Consider the following 16,067-nt stretch of genomic DNA (forward strand, 5'->3'; position numbering starts at 1 on the left):
TGTGTCACCTCTTTGTCATGGTTTTTGAGCCAGTCAGGATATTACTCATCAGACAGGGCTTCACTACCCTTTCTGTCAAACTTTACTTAAATACATAACTGTTTCAATGAATGAACACTGTATCAGTAACAGTCAGTACAATCTTTTAATGGGTCCATGGTCCTGCTTTCCTCCCTCTGTGTCCATCCTCCAGGGTCTGTTTTGTAAAGTTTTAGACATAGAAGGATTAGGGCCACCACAGCGGTCCTGAAGTTGCCCAAGAAACTTCTCCTCATCACAAATACTTAAGTTTGCATTCAGGGTCCAGTGCCGCCAGTGGAGTCAACTGTGAGAGTCACGGCCCATTGATATTTGAGCAGTACACTTGAAATTCATGCTTGACATGGTGCTGATGCAACTTTATGATGCTGTGTGTGTGGCAGCAGCCGGCAGTGACTTCAGCAGCGGGCTAAAGATCATCTCAGTTGTAGCCCTTTTTGCAGTCTTGCTGTCACGGTGCCTGGTTCAGCTTCAACGCAAAACTGTTAAAACCCGAAGTTTTCACAAAATGGATCTAGTGAGGAAACTTTGACATACAGTAAGAGTTTGGACACATTATATTATTTAATTTAATGGGAATGGGAAGGTGTTTTGACTCATACTGTATATCTGAATGCCTTGTGCAGTCAAATAATGGGCACCTGTGCAATACAGAATATTGCTATCAAATACTATGACTATGGAATAAATTCAACTTTGTTCAACTTTGTCTCAGGAGGTGTTGAAGCCACTTTATGGTAATTTCTGCCACTATAGCTTGTTGTGTAGTTATTTAAATATCCCACTAAGTGTCCTTTAGTCAGTTTTGGTGACAGTCCCTAGATGACCTTTTTTCTACAAAGTTTTCCAAGTTGCAAAATTCTTTGTTTTAAGTGTTTAAAAGTATCTGACTGGCAATATGCAGTAACTCTGTGGCCTTTTTTACCCCTAAATTGTCTAATGAGGTCTTTAAAAAGTCACTTTAGTATTACAGGTTAGTTATACGGGCTACTAATGCTCATTTACAGAGTAAAACATTTCTTAAGGTGGGTGTTTTTTTCTCCTGGAATTAGGGCTGGTGACCTCTGCATTTGTAAAAAAGTCTTGTGGCGAGACAAAATTCTCACTTATGGCTTCATTCAGATATGACAGAACATACAGTATGTATGTATGTATGTATGGCTTGCCCAATATTTGGAATCTGGTGCAAACTACATAAGTGATAGTTTTTAAAACTTATTTTGCCACTGAAGCATTAATTAATGTCCAATGTCCTAAGAGGAGGAGTGCTGAGGTTTAGGTAAAAAATAGGTTTGTTAAACATATTTTCAAAAGATATTTGACAGACTGATCTAATGTGAGGAGAATCTCCTCAGTAACTTAAAATTGTCTCTTTAAAAGTGTGTCCTACTTTATTTAAATTATTTGATTTTAGTTAAGATTGAGATTATGAACTGGGACAACAGGTGAGTAATGAACCCGTCAGACAGATTTTTATTAAATCTAATCCAGTGTCATGATCAACCTTTTGAGCTACTCGCATGAAATGTATTAACTCTGGGCTCACGATGTCATGTGACACAAGGCAGTGAAACACCACCGACACTGTCACACAGTTGAATGTTTATCAAATGTAATTATTTCCAAAATGATTTCACACTTCTCTACATTGCTGGTGGCAGGACTTGGCATTTCCTGACCAATATGCAAATATATACAGAGAACTGATGCATTTCGGGTAAAAAAAACAAAACAAAAACTGCAGAAAGCCAGTCTCCTGCAGCAATGCCTCCAGCTTGGCCAGGTACCCATCAAACACAACCTGTGATCACTCACCAGTGGGAAGCTGTTTAGGGATCATGTCCCTCATCGTGCAGCAACACACCCTTTTTGTTCATGCATGTTGCCTGCGTGGAGCTGTGAGGGACAGCATTTATATCTGTGTGCAATATGCCTCCCAGGTACGGATCCTTTCAGTGACAAGAGCAGCTGGTGACTCTTGTCAAAGGGAACTCGTTCCCATGCTAACAATTGGTAGCAACAAGGCCATATAGAGGCATCCATTCCAAAATGAAAGAAAAGGGTTAAAAGATAAAAACTGGGAAAAAAGGGTTAATGTGTTGTGAGGGTTTTCTTTTAAGATAAACTTTCTTACTTACTTATCTTCATTGCCCCAGCTGGGACATAAGGCTGCAATTACACACCATCACGGAACCCTGCCTTGTGTTTTGGCCTGTGGTTTGCCCCATGAGAGACCCATCTCTTCCAGTTCCGTCATCACTGTCCTTTTTCAGGTGGTTTTCAGTCTGCCTCGCCCTCTCCTCCCAGTCAGGGTCAATGTCAAGGCAACTGGGTGTCCTCTCACTGGGCGTCCTCAGGATATGACTGAGCCATTGTAACCTGTGTAGCTTTATCTCAAGGGACATGTTCATGCTGTGTGTCTTCTTATACAGTTCTTTATTTAAGATTTTGTCAGGCCAGTAGATATTGCAGAATTTAGGTAAGCAGCTAGTGTGGAAAACAGTGACCCTTCTCATGTCATTTTTGGTTACTCTCCAGCTCTCAGAACCATACAGAATTTTATACAAATGACAATTAATGATTTATACAGGCTCATCCAGTAAAATCAGACGATCTCGTGTAAACATTATTTTTTTGGTAAAGGAAGTAAACTTAACTTTTGTGTTCAGCTACAAAATAGGATTCTGAGATTGAGCTAAACAACAAAGTACCAGTTTGGCAACTGGGCAAGCAGATGCTAGAGTTATATCCACTGATTGCACCCATCCCTCCTTTTTCAAAGTAGACACACAAATCCACAAAAAGCGGTCTCATAATAAGGAATTGTGCTTATGAACAGTTTATTTATCACATTAAAATCATTACAACTGAAGGCATACAGTATTCTTCCAATGTTATAGATTGGGAAGTGATGAAAGTGGGTACTTTGAAATGTCCTCATTAGAGATTTGAAACTGGCATTTTGTCTTTATTAGATACAAACAGCTGACACAATATCACACAAAATTACAATTTAATCCAAGCCAATAAAGTAGCCCTACAGTCAGTGTTTCTCTGCGAAGCTTCTTGTGTTTAAATCTAGTTGAGACCATGCCAGAGAGGTGTTGACCCAATTCAATGGTTATTTGGAGCCTTATTAGACTGTATTACACTGTACAGTGTTTATTTCTTCTACTTCTTCACAGACATGACAAAAAATTTGAGTAAAACAGACAAGGTGGGAACAGAGAAAGGTTTCTTTCTTCTTAACTGTGAATTTATAGGAAAGAGTACCCCGCCAAAGGTGTGGGAAAATTGAATTTTTCCCATGAAAGAAAGCCAGCATCAGATTTCCTCATTTAAAATGTTCTTACTCTCTAAATGTAAATTCTTCACTTTTTGCTAAAAACAGTGGCAGTTGCTGTATTTGCTGATTCGTGTCATATCGTCCGTTGTATGGCAGTTACATACAGTGTGGTAGCACGGGTGCTACCTTTCAAAGTGACAAAAGTAGACAAGACACCTCCTATCAGAATCCGTGTCCATTATGAAATGAAGGAAAACATATTAAAGAAATGTACAAACTTTAAATCTGTTCAGATTTTGTTTGCAAACCTAACACATTTTCTAACTGTCAAAAATTAAATAACATCTTCCTTCCGTCATTTATTGATACATTTTTCTACTTCTACAGTCTTTTACAAATGTTTCTTTTTCAGTAGTTCATACAAAAATAGCAAGAACAAGATATACATATCAATTGGCTTTGTGCATAAAATACTGCTGATTTTGCCTCAGGTGCACATGACGATGAAGACGATGTGTCTTCTTAACTGTTCATGTAATTTCCAGGGAAGCTTTGACTGCACATAAAGAGAGGGTCCATGGAGGCCACTTTGGCAGCGATAAAAGAATGTATACAGTGGAGGACCGCAGTTAGATTAGCAAACTCCAGCTCCTAGAAAATACAAGTGAAGGACAGAGACACACATCAATAAATGACTTCATTTCTAAACTAAAGATCTCTTTTAAAAAAAGGAAATTTATTTAGCTTCATCAGACATTTTATCCAGTAGATGGAGATAAATTTGCCTGTTAACTGTATGTAGTATGTACTCACTAATACCAATGAGTATGTACTAAATAATACCAACGGGTGCTGCAAGCTGCAAAATAGTCCCACTACAATTTATTATGTCAATGTATATCTTTAATTTTGAAGAACTTATTACCTTCATTTCTATTTGCTTGCTTTCAGCGTTCTTGAAAAGAAGTTTTACCCTGGTTTTCCCATCATCAGAGGAGCCTTTAAGTTGAGAGAACTTGTATCGCCACAGTACCGTCTACAAGGAAAGCAAAGGATTATAAAACACGGCACAGGGATTTCAATAATGAGCACATTTAAATACCATGTCTTACTACAGAGACTTGCATGATCAAGAACTGACATTTTAATGTGCAATAGTACTTTGAGGAAATGTATAATTTATAACAAAAGAACGTTAGTACTCTGGAAATGAGTGCTGTAACATTCTTGTACTGATTCAATGGACATAGACTGTAGCCACTGTAGAGATGACTCAACACTTACTGTTGAAAGGCTGCCAAAATAATCTCTTAATATACCTTAAATAACAATAGAATACCATCCACTATAAAACAGTAATCACTAATTATTCTGGAAAGTGTAAAATTAGGAACATTTGCTCTCATATATTTTTTGCAAAGTGTGGCAATTTCAGAAATATTTAACATACAAATGCATTGAAAATGTAACATCAGAAGCATCAGGGAAAAGACAGTGTGTCAATACAGTAGATAAAGATATCAAACTGCAGTCTAAGGGGCTATTAGAACAACACGGAACCAACATATCAACAAAAACTTTACCTTTGAGGTGCCTTCTGAGCAAGTGAAGCCTGATCCAAAATCTATGGTGAAGCACAGTACATTCCCCTGGCTGCTGCACATGTAGCTTTTAGACTGATGAGAGAGAATTTATATCCATTAACACTGTTATTGAAAGAATGTATTTAGTGTAGATAGCAGAAACAAACATCACATTACGTCTCATTAGTATGGTTGCGCTGCATATAAATAAATTATGGCTCATATTTTTTCATTTGTGGCAGTAAATGCAGTCCACTCTTACTAGCAGATTTCATTTAGAACTCATTTAGTATTCATCACGCATCTCAGTGTTAGCCCTCATTTACTGTCATTTTTAAGATCACAGTGAATAGGCTTTTCTCCCTACAGACCTTTTGACTTGTCATGGCAGGGAAAATGCAGGTGTAACTAATATCATTAAGATGGCTCTGTTCAATTTAGTTGTGTCAGTAAGCCACAGTGTACAACAGCAGGACCTCAGAACTGGCAAACCACAATGAAATGCAGTCTTGATTAAAGGGGAACTGCACTGTTTTTATACATCAAAGGGATTACAGGTCTTGGGGAGTACTGGTGCATATGTGGAAAGAAAGTTGATAAAAGCCTTTTGTGTACACAGCAAAGATGCTGACAACTGTGGCCTCAAAAGAATTAGATATGTTTAATAAGACTAGAATAATACATATATTTTTCATCAAAAGACTAGAAGAAACTAACTCAAAATCAAATACACTGGTCCGTAAAATTTTAACCCCACAAACAAAGAGCGTTTTATGGTTTTGCCCTATTGGATCATTTATATAGCAATCACAAGTTATGGGCAAATTATTGTGTCAGTGTTAGATTTTGTTTTCCAAAATGTGAAACTGAAATGGTGGCAGTGTAAACTGTTCATCAATAACATGTCCAATAATGTAGCCAATACACTTGGCCAAGTACGATCTTAAACTCATCTTTTCCTCTATTGTCCCTTTGGTGTTGACATATTATAATCAGAAATCATAGTTTGGTACCCATAAATAACAAATTCAAGGCTGTTAACTGATACCAAGTTCTAGGATGTCTGGATATTGATGTTATACAATGTTACCATCTGCATCTTACTTCTCTAATTAAGAATCCACAACATGTAGACTTTCTAATTTTCATTTTAATTAGTTTTAGTAGCAAATGCAGACATACAGCTTGCTGATCAGTCATAGATTTAATGATATGGCTACTTTATGTGTCATTTTTACTGCTTGGATATCAAAAGGGAGAAACAATGTGAGAGCCAATTTTATAAAGAGCAATCAGTGTAATCAAATTTCCATCCTTTGCCTCATCACGCTCCCAGAGTTAGAACAACTTGGTCTATTATGATACAATATTGTGTCATGTGAATCCTCACATACAGCTTTGGGTGCTTTTAAAATGATAGTTATATACTCACAGTATTACTTTGCTGATGTGTACACTCTGTATGTGGCTGGTGCCCGTATGACACATTATGCTTGGAAGATTTGATAAGAACAAATCAGATTTTTTTTTTTAAATCTTGCGTGACTTGCTGGCAAAAGCAGCATCCTGTGTAGCTTCCTGATAATGTCAAGGCACACAACATAGGAAAGCCATTTTGGAAGGCATAAATCTTTAACATTCATTTTGCTGCTGTAACACAAACAAGCAAGTGTCTCACAATACTTTTCACAGGTCTTTTGAAAGCACTGATGTGTAAAGCTTTCCAGTCTCTCAGGGGCAATATCTTTCTGAAGCCTTTTTTTGCCACATGACTTAATTTGTGTGTTGTGTCGTCCACTCAGTTGGAATACCAAGAAGTGCAACTGTTCAGATTTTATTTGTGTTATATTTTTTTCTCTCACTTGAGAACACAGCAGGGACATGGTGATTTTAATTATAGAGTGCAGTGTGCAGTGAATGTGGCATGGGATTGCACAGTCCTTTTTGCTGGAAGAGTTTTCTGCTCACAGACCTCAGCCCCCCCTGTCTTTAGTGGTGTCGTGAATTCAGCTGTGACAGGGATAAGAAACAGTGGAAGGCCAGCCTTTAAGTTCTTGCTGTCATCCAATGTAAGACTGTGTTGTGACAGGGTGAGCAGTGACTACACTTCTCTAATTGGAAGGGATTTTTTCTGTGGGAATTAGCAACATTGAATGCAACATGAAATATATTTTAAAGAAAATCTCCTTAGCTAAGTGTGACAAAAGTAGGGGCATGAGAGGAATGTAATAAAACCCAGGACAGGTGTAAAAGAAGAACTTGTAAGTGTGCATGTGTGTTAGAAGGAATCTGGGATTTTACACCTGCAGTCACATTCTTTGAAATCAGCAACAGAGACTGCAAAGTCAGGAGTAACTTATCAAGCTGAAAGGTACCATTTCACTGACCACTTCTGGCTAAGAACTTCCAATCCCTCACACCTCTGATCTCACTCTGCATCACTACTGGGTGTGATTCAGAGTGGTCAGAGGTCATTTCTGTTACATCTGTTAATGCACCCAACAGTGATGTCAGGGTGTACTGTGGCAAGGAACGAACTAAAACCACTGGAGGTCAGCCAAAGGCTTTCAGCTGGTGTTAAGTTTCTCTTTAAAGTTACATCTAACTATATACATACATAACCTGATTTCATCCATAGATACACTGTATACAAATCAATTGGTTGGATTGGTGTGAAATTTTCCTCATCCTGCCCAATGCTGTCAATCAAATGCTTGCTTTTTGAGTGTGTGCTGTATTATAACTCATGAGTTACCTGGGCTGGACTTTTTCTGACCTGTTGATACAATGAAATGTAAAGTGTCTATTTCTGTATTTAATAAAAACTTTGCTCGTTCAAATGATTAAAATGTTTTTTGTTTTTTTTTTAACTGCTGAATACAGCGGGATTGATGTCAGTATTATTTGAATGCAAGAAACGTAACAGCAGCAGCAAATGGAGACGTGCCAAGTTGTGCCACCTTAAGGTAAAGAAAGTAATAGATGCTACAATTTTGATGAGAAAGAGAATGCAGAATGAACTGCAGCAAAGGTCCCTTGCTGGAATCAAACCAGGGACGCTATGATTATGTGACAAGCGCGGTAACTACTGGACTACCAAAGCGCTCCATGTAAGAACTGTTAACCCATCCTCTTTGTAAGATTGAGAGAGGTATTAATCTCCTCATATATTTATATGCATAAACAATCATTACAGAATTGTTAGGGAAAAGGCAACTAAATCCTTGCGTAAGAATAGAGAATGTGGTTTTGGTTAATGAAAAAAGGAAAAAGTTGATCTGTTGCAGGATTCAAACTCTTTCACATGAAACTCAGACGTGCTACACATCCATCCACCGTCCTGATCTCCATACCATTAGGGCATATTACTTCCAGCTTTGTACAAAACACTCTCATTGGATGTAATGTGATGTGAAGATTTGTCTAATGTGGGCAAAATTACTTGGCATACTGGGTTGGAAACTTTTACAGTTTACTTGGTTGATATTTACATAATTTTCTTACAGTAACATCTGTTTATCAGTTTTCTGCAGTGCAGAATATCACAAGGAAAAAAAACAGGATATCACAAAATTGCACTGCATGCGTGTTTGCCACTTGAGCTACTAGGATAAAAATGGACAAAAATGAAAAATGACACAACTGGACTGCTTGCTGTGAAGTAAAAGACCCTATCAATGCCATGTTGTCTTTCATCATCTGGGAGGCAACATGGGAGGATAAGAGGAGAAGTGCTGGTGGGACAACTTTTGTCAGTTGTACCCACTACTTGTACTCCATCAGCAATGTATATTTAGTGCCTACATCCCATCAATTTGAAGGTTAGCCCAAGTTGGCCTGTGGTGAGTGTTCCTCAGAAGCTATAGGAAGTTAGCCTAATTGGCCAGAGAACAGAGAATCACAAGCAAATTTAAATCCTTCATCACTTTCATTGGTTTCTCATGGGATAGTGTCCCACATTTGCATCACTGAAAAAATGTTTACATTATCATATTTCATACTGTTTGCTTTTATAGTTATAGGGAAGATGCAACTCTGACTACATAAGAAGTGTGAAGAACATCGATTAAACACCGTTTTGGATTACTGGTGTTGGTCAATCAGTGATTTTGCCTGTATTTACAATACACAAGTCATTCTAACATATCCAGAAGTCATATTTTGACACATTAGACTTCAGTCAGACTTCCTTGATTAAATCTGGAATCAAAATATTTGCCAACACATTTAAACCACATGCAAAGGGTAGTTTGACATCAGACGTTGCTGCAGATGGGTATCAGTCTGCTCACTCTGCATTTCAAACTGTCCATGTCACTTGCAACTTGGCAGTTGGCACAGACATACAGAATGGATTCAGCCCCATTTGCTGGCTAAGAGTTAACTATGTGACTGCAGCATCAAACACCCCTGCATATATAATTACCCTTTGAAGCTAATGTTGCCTAGTGCAGCAGAGGAGTTCTGCATTGTGATTTGATATTGTTACAGTAATGAGAAGGAAGTTAATGCGCCTTTCTTCATTTAGCCTGCAGCTTCTTTTACCTCAAAACACCCCAAGTTAATGCATGGACATGTCCATGTTGGCACCAGTAACCAATGTTGGTAAGTTAATATTATCTAAACCCACAACTCCAACCTCCTTGACTTTCTTCTACTTTCCTCTGCTGTGTACAGGATTCCTATGTCTCTTTCTCACCCTGCTGTGCTGGTTCCATTTACAGTATTATGTAGCACAAGGTGCCAAGAGGAAACAAGACCTGGACAATCTAATTAATGTCCAGCTTCTGAATAGTCCACTGCCAAGTTAACAATCTAATCTTAATATGGCATTACTTATTATGGTACCTTTCACCAACAAATCATCTGCCATTAATGATAACATACTAGACTGAAGTTTTTTTATGAAAGCTTGGCAAGTGTCTGGAAGTCAAGATGTGCTCAGCATCAAACTCCAAATTTGCAAATGCAAATGAGAATGGAAGTTGAAGTTGAAGGTTTCATTGTCATTCATGCATTCACCCTCATGACTACAAAGGTCTCCTACACTTATTACCATACAGTATATCTTCAGTCTACTGTTCTTTGCAACTATTATGGGAATGGCATTAACTGTTTCTTGAGCCCTGCTCTTCCTACTTACTGATTATTTGCCTGTCTAACATAATGCAGTATACAATGATAAGCACAGAAGATTTAACATGCAAACTTATTTTTTTAAACAATTGATGATTCAGTTTAGATTTCAAGCAGACCTATAATTTTAAGCCAACAACCTTTTAGTTTCTCAGCAGAAATGACAACTGTACCCTGCAGATTTCATCAGTTGTAGCTAGCTTGCTAATTAAGCTTAAGTTGACATCCTCACCAGTTACTGGTCCGTAAAATACTGAAATACAGAAACAGGTGACGTTATCTTATGTCTGATAGCATCCACAACCACTTTCACTTGAGGAAGCACAAAATGATGAGCTTGTTGTGGACATTTGAATTATTTTACATAACCTGTAATCCCCCAAACAATTGATATCATGCTAACTCTTGGCCTTGGAAGTAACATTAGCTTACCACTGTAGGTAGTAAGATTGTAGTTCATGTTAGAGCAAATAAACAAGCTGTTTAATGTATTCCTTTCACTTTTGCTTATGCGTTTTCATTTCAGGTTGTTTTCTTTTTTCTTTTTTGGAAAGGCTACAAAACAAAATACAGCCTTCCAGACTCTTTGAATGCCAAGTATCACTCTGGGCAAGACAGTCTGGCCTCATGCCGGATGCTTCACCAAAGCTTGACAAACCTGCCATGCCTACTTACGGTTGTAAAGCTATGATTGAACTATCGCAGTTAAGTCAATTGTGGTGATTTTTTATTTTCATACATAATACAGATGCCTCATACAGCAGATCTGTTAATCATTTTTTTTTAAACTACGGATTTTACAAAGCATGTAATTGAACTTTTCCAAAAAAATCATTATCCTCTTGAGCTGGTAATCAGTTGGAGGCCTCCCATTGACAACAATTTATGTAACAACAACAGATGTCACCATCCATCATAATATGTATATTTTCACTGTTACTTTTATAGTTCAACAGTGCTGCGTTTACTCTCTTCTATATTACTGACAATGTAACACAGCCAAACACAATAGGCTGCATAATTTCACTACATAAGTCTATGGAAAGATAAACACTCTGAACAAAAAATATATGTTGAAGGCCTCTCATGAGTCCTGTGCTGTGGGAAACTGTTTGAGATCATTTTTCTGCATATGGAATATTAACAAAGCATTATGAAATGCCCCATCATAAAATCAGTATACAGCCCTGGTTCATTTGTGCCATAGCGCTTATGACAATGACAGTATACACTGCTTAGCCACAAGCAGCCATGAACAAGGAAATACGTGTTCTGATTTTGTAAGTGTAGCTACTAAGTCAACACATGAATTAAATATTTTGTTCAGTGAATCTTCTTGTTATAATGACAGTGCGCTACTGCAGTGTGTTGTGGTCACAGGTGGAATGTTTTCAGTTAACATTGTTCTCACCCACATCCTGCATATGAACTAGAAAGTGCCTTTCATTTTTTTTTTATATTTTTGAGCAGTGATAGTGATAACAATTACTTAATTATTCTTTTTTTTTTACAAGTTGAAGAAATACTTTACTTGCTAAAAGAAAAGCCAACGTATTGGCTTTCTAACTCATTACAGTACATATCTACTTCTATGGTTTTTTTAACTGAATCTTTTTTCGACTCTCTTATCCATTGCATTGCATGTCTGGATGCTTTCCGTTGAAAAGCTTATAGCATGGCATATAGCCCCTTAAAGCAACTCACTGATGAGGATGTTAAACCAATGTAAATTTGCATATTCACCCATTTTATCCTTACCCTTGAAGCTTTCTAGGACATTACAGACTATAATGCAATGTAAACAATTACAATATCTAATCTGGTGTCTCCATCTTTGAGCTTTACCTTAGATTTTTGATCTCAATGCAAAGTTACACAGCTCCCTAAATTCAGCGATGCACAGACTAAACCTTTCCACCATTCCTCACTACAGTAACATTGTCACCACAACAACTTCCATCCTAAGTCAATGTCACAATTCCATTGGAGATGTGTTGTGAAAGTCTGCATGTCGTCAGAGTTCATTTAGTGGAACCTTCAGTTGGACTTGGCCATGCTCGAAACAATGTTGCCTTTGGTGTGAAGTCCTTGTAAACTCTAGTGCAATTTCTATCTCAGTTTCATTCTGGTGCACCTAGCTGGGTTGCAACTCTCAGTGACCATGGTTACAATGTGTTTTCCACCCACTACACATTTGAAAAGTAATCTGGACAAGCTACATTGAGGTGAGAGTTTCAGTTTTTTACAAAGATGAGGACAAAATGACTGGTTTGGTAAATATTAGGTTAAATTCCTCACCTCTGACACAGAGCAGTGCACAGCTGCTTCTGTAAACTTTTTAGTGAAACTTAGTGCATGAGATGGAGCTAGGCCTCCCTTGATGTTAAAGATTGTATTTTTAAGGAGATTTCTGTTGTACTTGTTTCACCAGTTTGTCATTCTGGAAGGCACCACTCCCATTGATGACTAACGCATCATGGAATGAGATAATCCAATCAGACCATCATCAAAGCAGCAATAGTAAGTTCTCAGATGGAATAGAGATTTATCAACTAACAACACAAAGAAACTAATTTGCTAACATCAGTCAGACAATCTGAGCACTGGTGTGAAAAATAAAAAAAAAAATAAAAAAAACACATCAAAACCCCAAAATGTGGCACACTAGAAAAAGGCAGCAAAGGCAAACCAAGTGTCAGAGATATTAGTCATTTCATTTATATCCTTTTAGTTTTATAGTAAAAGTTGATTTGCTGTATTTATTAAAACATACAGGTCCCCCCTTCATTTCTAAGCCCTAGGAATTAGTATCGGCAGAATTAACTGGAGAATATAATTGACTCTAAACTCACAGTGACCACATGAGCCCACTGAACATAAAGGGATTATACATGGCTCCCAAGACTTTTAGATTGATGCTTTTTGCTAAACAGCCAGTGTCCTGTGCCAGAGACAACCATGCTGCCTATTGGTATAACACTAACATATACTATTAAAAAAGACAACTGGTAAAATTAAAAAGGCCATTTAATTATAACTTGCTCCCATGATGACCCGGAAAGGATTTCATTTTGCTGGTGATTCAAATATCTTCTGACAGGTGCTCTGCTTTGTAATATTTATAAATGTCCCTACTTAAGGGTCCCGAGCACCGAAGCCCTCAGGCTTCATAACGTTTTTAGCCTTTATCTTTGGTTGGCTGCACTTGAGGGGTGAAAGGGTGCGGATGGGGTAAAACTATAAAAGGCACCGCTGGCCATTTCATGAAGAGTTTGACCTGACATGTGGCATACTTTCTTAATTCCTGACTATTATGTGTGATTGTGGGTACATGGAAACTTCCAATGGATGAGAGGCCGATGATATTACATACAGAGACATAATTCCTTGTGAGTGACCAGAATTGTGTTTTCATCAAGGAAAAATTATGATTAGGCTGATTTACAGTGGATACCCACTGTAGATTTGTAATTGTATAATTATTTTTATGTATAATGGGGCTTTTCCATTATACAGTTCTAGCACTACTCGGCTCGACTCTACTCGTTTTTGTTTTGCTTTTCCATTAGGGATAGTACCTAGTACCTGGTGCTTTTTTAGTACCTGCTCTGCCGAGGTTCCAAGCGAGCCGAGCCAATACTAAAATGTGATGTCAGCAGACTGCTGGCCACCGATTGGTCAGAGAGTGTCGTCACTGGAAGAGTCATGAGTTCGACATCCCACACAAGAATCAAACCCGACATTTTTAAATACCGCCAACAGATTTACAGCGATTCACTTCTCTTCTCTTGCTTTGTTTGTGGCAAAAAGCCACAGACTGAGCAGCAAGTAAACCACTGCCTCAATGTCCTCCATTGTTTATGTGTTTGTGTCGCGTATAAAACAGTCATGGCAGTTTGAGGAGGTACTATGAAGTAACGGAAAACGACATGTTGCAAAGTTGAAAAAAGGGAGTTGTTAAAAGGGGAGTTACAGTAGTTCCAAGTTGGATGAAATTAATGCATGAGTAATGATCTCACGCTTGGTTTGAAGTAGAATGGGTGTTCATTAAGTAATATTCCTCAGTTAGAAAAAAGCTTTGGAGTTTGTCCTAGATTGGTATCTGACTGTGTTGAATGTGACACACACACACAGGCAAAAGCAGCTTTATAATGTAGTAGATAGGTTTCTTTTTAGGGAGTTTTCTTAATAGTCTTGTTATACATTGAATTTAGTAAGTTGAACTTCTTTTTATAAGTGGGTTGTAAACTGTTTTCCATAGCCTTTTATTATTTTTGATATTGGTAGAACTCTTCAGTGCCAGAGGTGTAAAGACATATAATTCAACTAACAATATTTGATATAACTGGTGTGTGTATTGTATTGGAGCAATTACTTTTTAACAGCCCTCTAACCAGTCTTGATTAGTCTACATAGATAGATGTGTGGGGGCTTTCTACATTTATCTTGGATGATGGAGCTCATAACGTTTGACATTTTGTCTATTTCTAAGCATTGGATGAAATGTTAAATAAACTATTGTGTAAAAAAAGGGCAGCATGTAATGGTCTTTCAGAGTATCTAGTACAAAAGGACAGAAACAGTTTATTATTGATTGAATAATTCAAACTTTAAAAGTATATTATGTAGGATGCACGTCTGTGTGTCTGCTTGACTGAGAGCAGGACTGAGCTAGAGCAGAGAGGTCACAGCAGACAAGATGAAGCTTTGTATTCACACAAAATCAGACAATGTAGCACCTTTGTACAGGGTTGTGCTGATTTGTGGGGGTGTTAGTGCTTTAGAACATAACAACTGTGAAACAATTAAAACAATTAAATTCATCTGAGTCACTGCTTTGTTTGTGTCAGGGTCACTTGCTCTCTTCATTCAATCTGTAGGTCACTCGACTGCCTCTCTCTTTTCAGTTCAATTCAATGTGCTTTATTGGTATGAAGGTCAGATGAACAACATTGCGTCAAGGATAATACGATTTATTAAATAAAAGGAACAAGAAACAACAAGAAAATGGCAGAGAACATCAAACACCAGTTTTGTGTGTGTGCCTGTGTATGTGTGTGTGTGCATGCATGCATGCTTATGTTTTGTGGAAGATTGATGACTGAAGACGGCTAGGCCAAACTCACTTTCCAATTAGTCTGTCTCTGTGTGTGTCTCTACTATAGTCACACACATTTACAGATGAATAATATTACCAAAGCATCAAGGATAAAACAAATGAATGAGATGAAGAAAAAATAAAATTAATTAAATGTAAAGAAGAAAATAAGTGAAAACCTGAAGTGTGTTTTGTGGGTGCGTGTCACATTTACTGTACAGTGATTGCATTAGTATGACTATGTAAAGCTGCAATGTTGACAAAGCCTAGAAACTCTTTTATTAAGATAAGACAAAAATAATAAATAAATAAAAACAATCATATGTGCAATAGACTACATCAAGTATTTGTCACATTCATTGATGTTTTAAATTATATGTCCTTTACTTTGTAACATGCAGTCACATATTGTGTCTCTCTCCTGGTACAATCCTGAAGTTTGGGATTAACAAATCAAATTTCTTAAAGTATTCAACTCTGATATTATGAATTTGTCACATTTTGAGGAAGTGCAGCTCTGCCTCTACCTCATCTGTTATACAGTAACCACAGACTCTTTTCACAGTCAGTAGCTATGACTTCTTGGTTTGTCCTTTCTCTATGGCTAGACTGGACATGACGCATGTGTCTTTGATAGTATCAGACCACCGTAGTTGTCATTTGATGAACTTGCTCCTATCTGTGCGCCCATGGGCGTGTTGGTTTCAAAATGAGATGTGGTCAGATACATTGGTGGCGCACTGCAATTTTAAGGCAGAGAAAAGCGATTGTGCAACTGGCCAACAAAAATCAAGTCTGAAGTCACTGGTGCATATTTCACTGTCATTTTAAGGGTGCATTATCAAGGTTTTAATAGGTGGGTGTACAATTAACGTACGCTTTGCCTGTTACACACACAGGGACAGGCAGCAGCACACAAACATAC

General features: G+C 37.7%; 1 protein-coding gene across 1 annotated transcript in view; it reads right to left on the reverse strand.

The window, feature by feature from the left end:
* Positions 1-3,847: 3,847 nt before the first annotated feature.
* The window catches only part of sntg2 (syntrophin, gamma 2), a 77,203-nt gene continuing 64,983 nt past the window's right edge, over positions 3,848-16,067 (reverse strand). The window contains exons 15-17 of the mRNA XM_053335883.1: positions 4,909-5,001; positions 4,251-4,361; positions 3,848-3,976 (exon numbers count right to left, since the gene is read on the reverse strand). Coding sequence (XP_053191858.1) covers positions 3,848-3,976; positions 4,251-4,361; positions 4,909-5,001 — 333 coding nt within the window. The remainder of the gene's footprint in view (positions 3,977-4,250; positions 4,362-4,908; positions 5,002-16,067) is intronic.

The sequence above is a fragment of the Scomber japonicus genome, chromosome 16 (assembly GCF_027409825.1).
Source record: "Scomber japonicus isolate fScoJap1 chromosome 16, fScoJap1.pri, whole genome shotgun sequence".
NCBI lineage: Eukaryota > Metazoa > Chordata > Actinopteri > Scombriformes > Scombridae > Scomber > Scomber japonicus.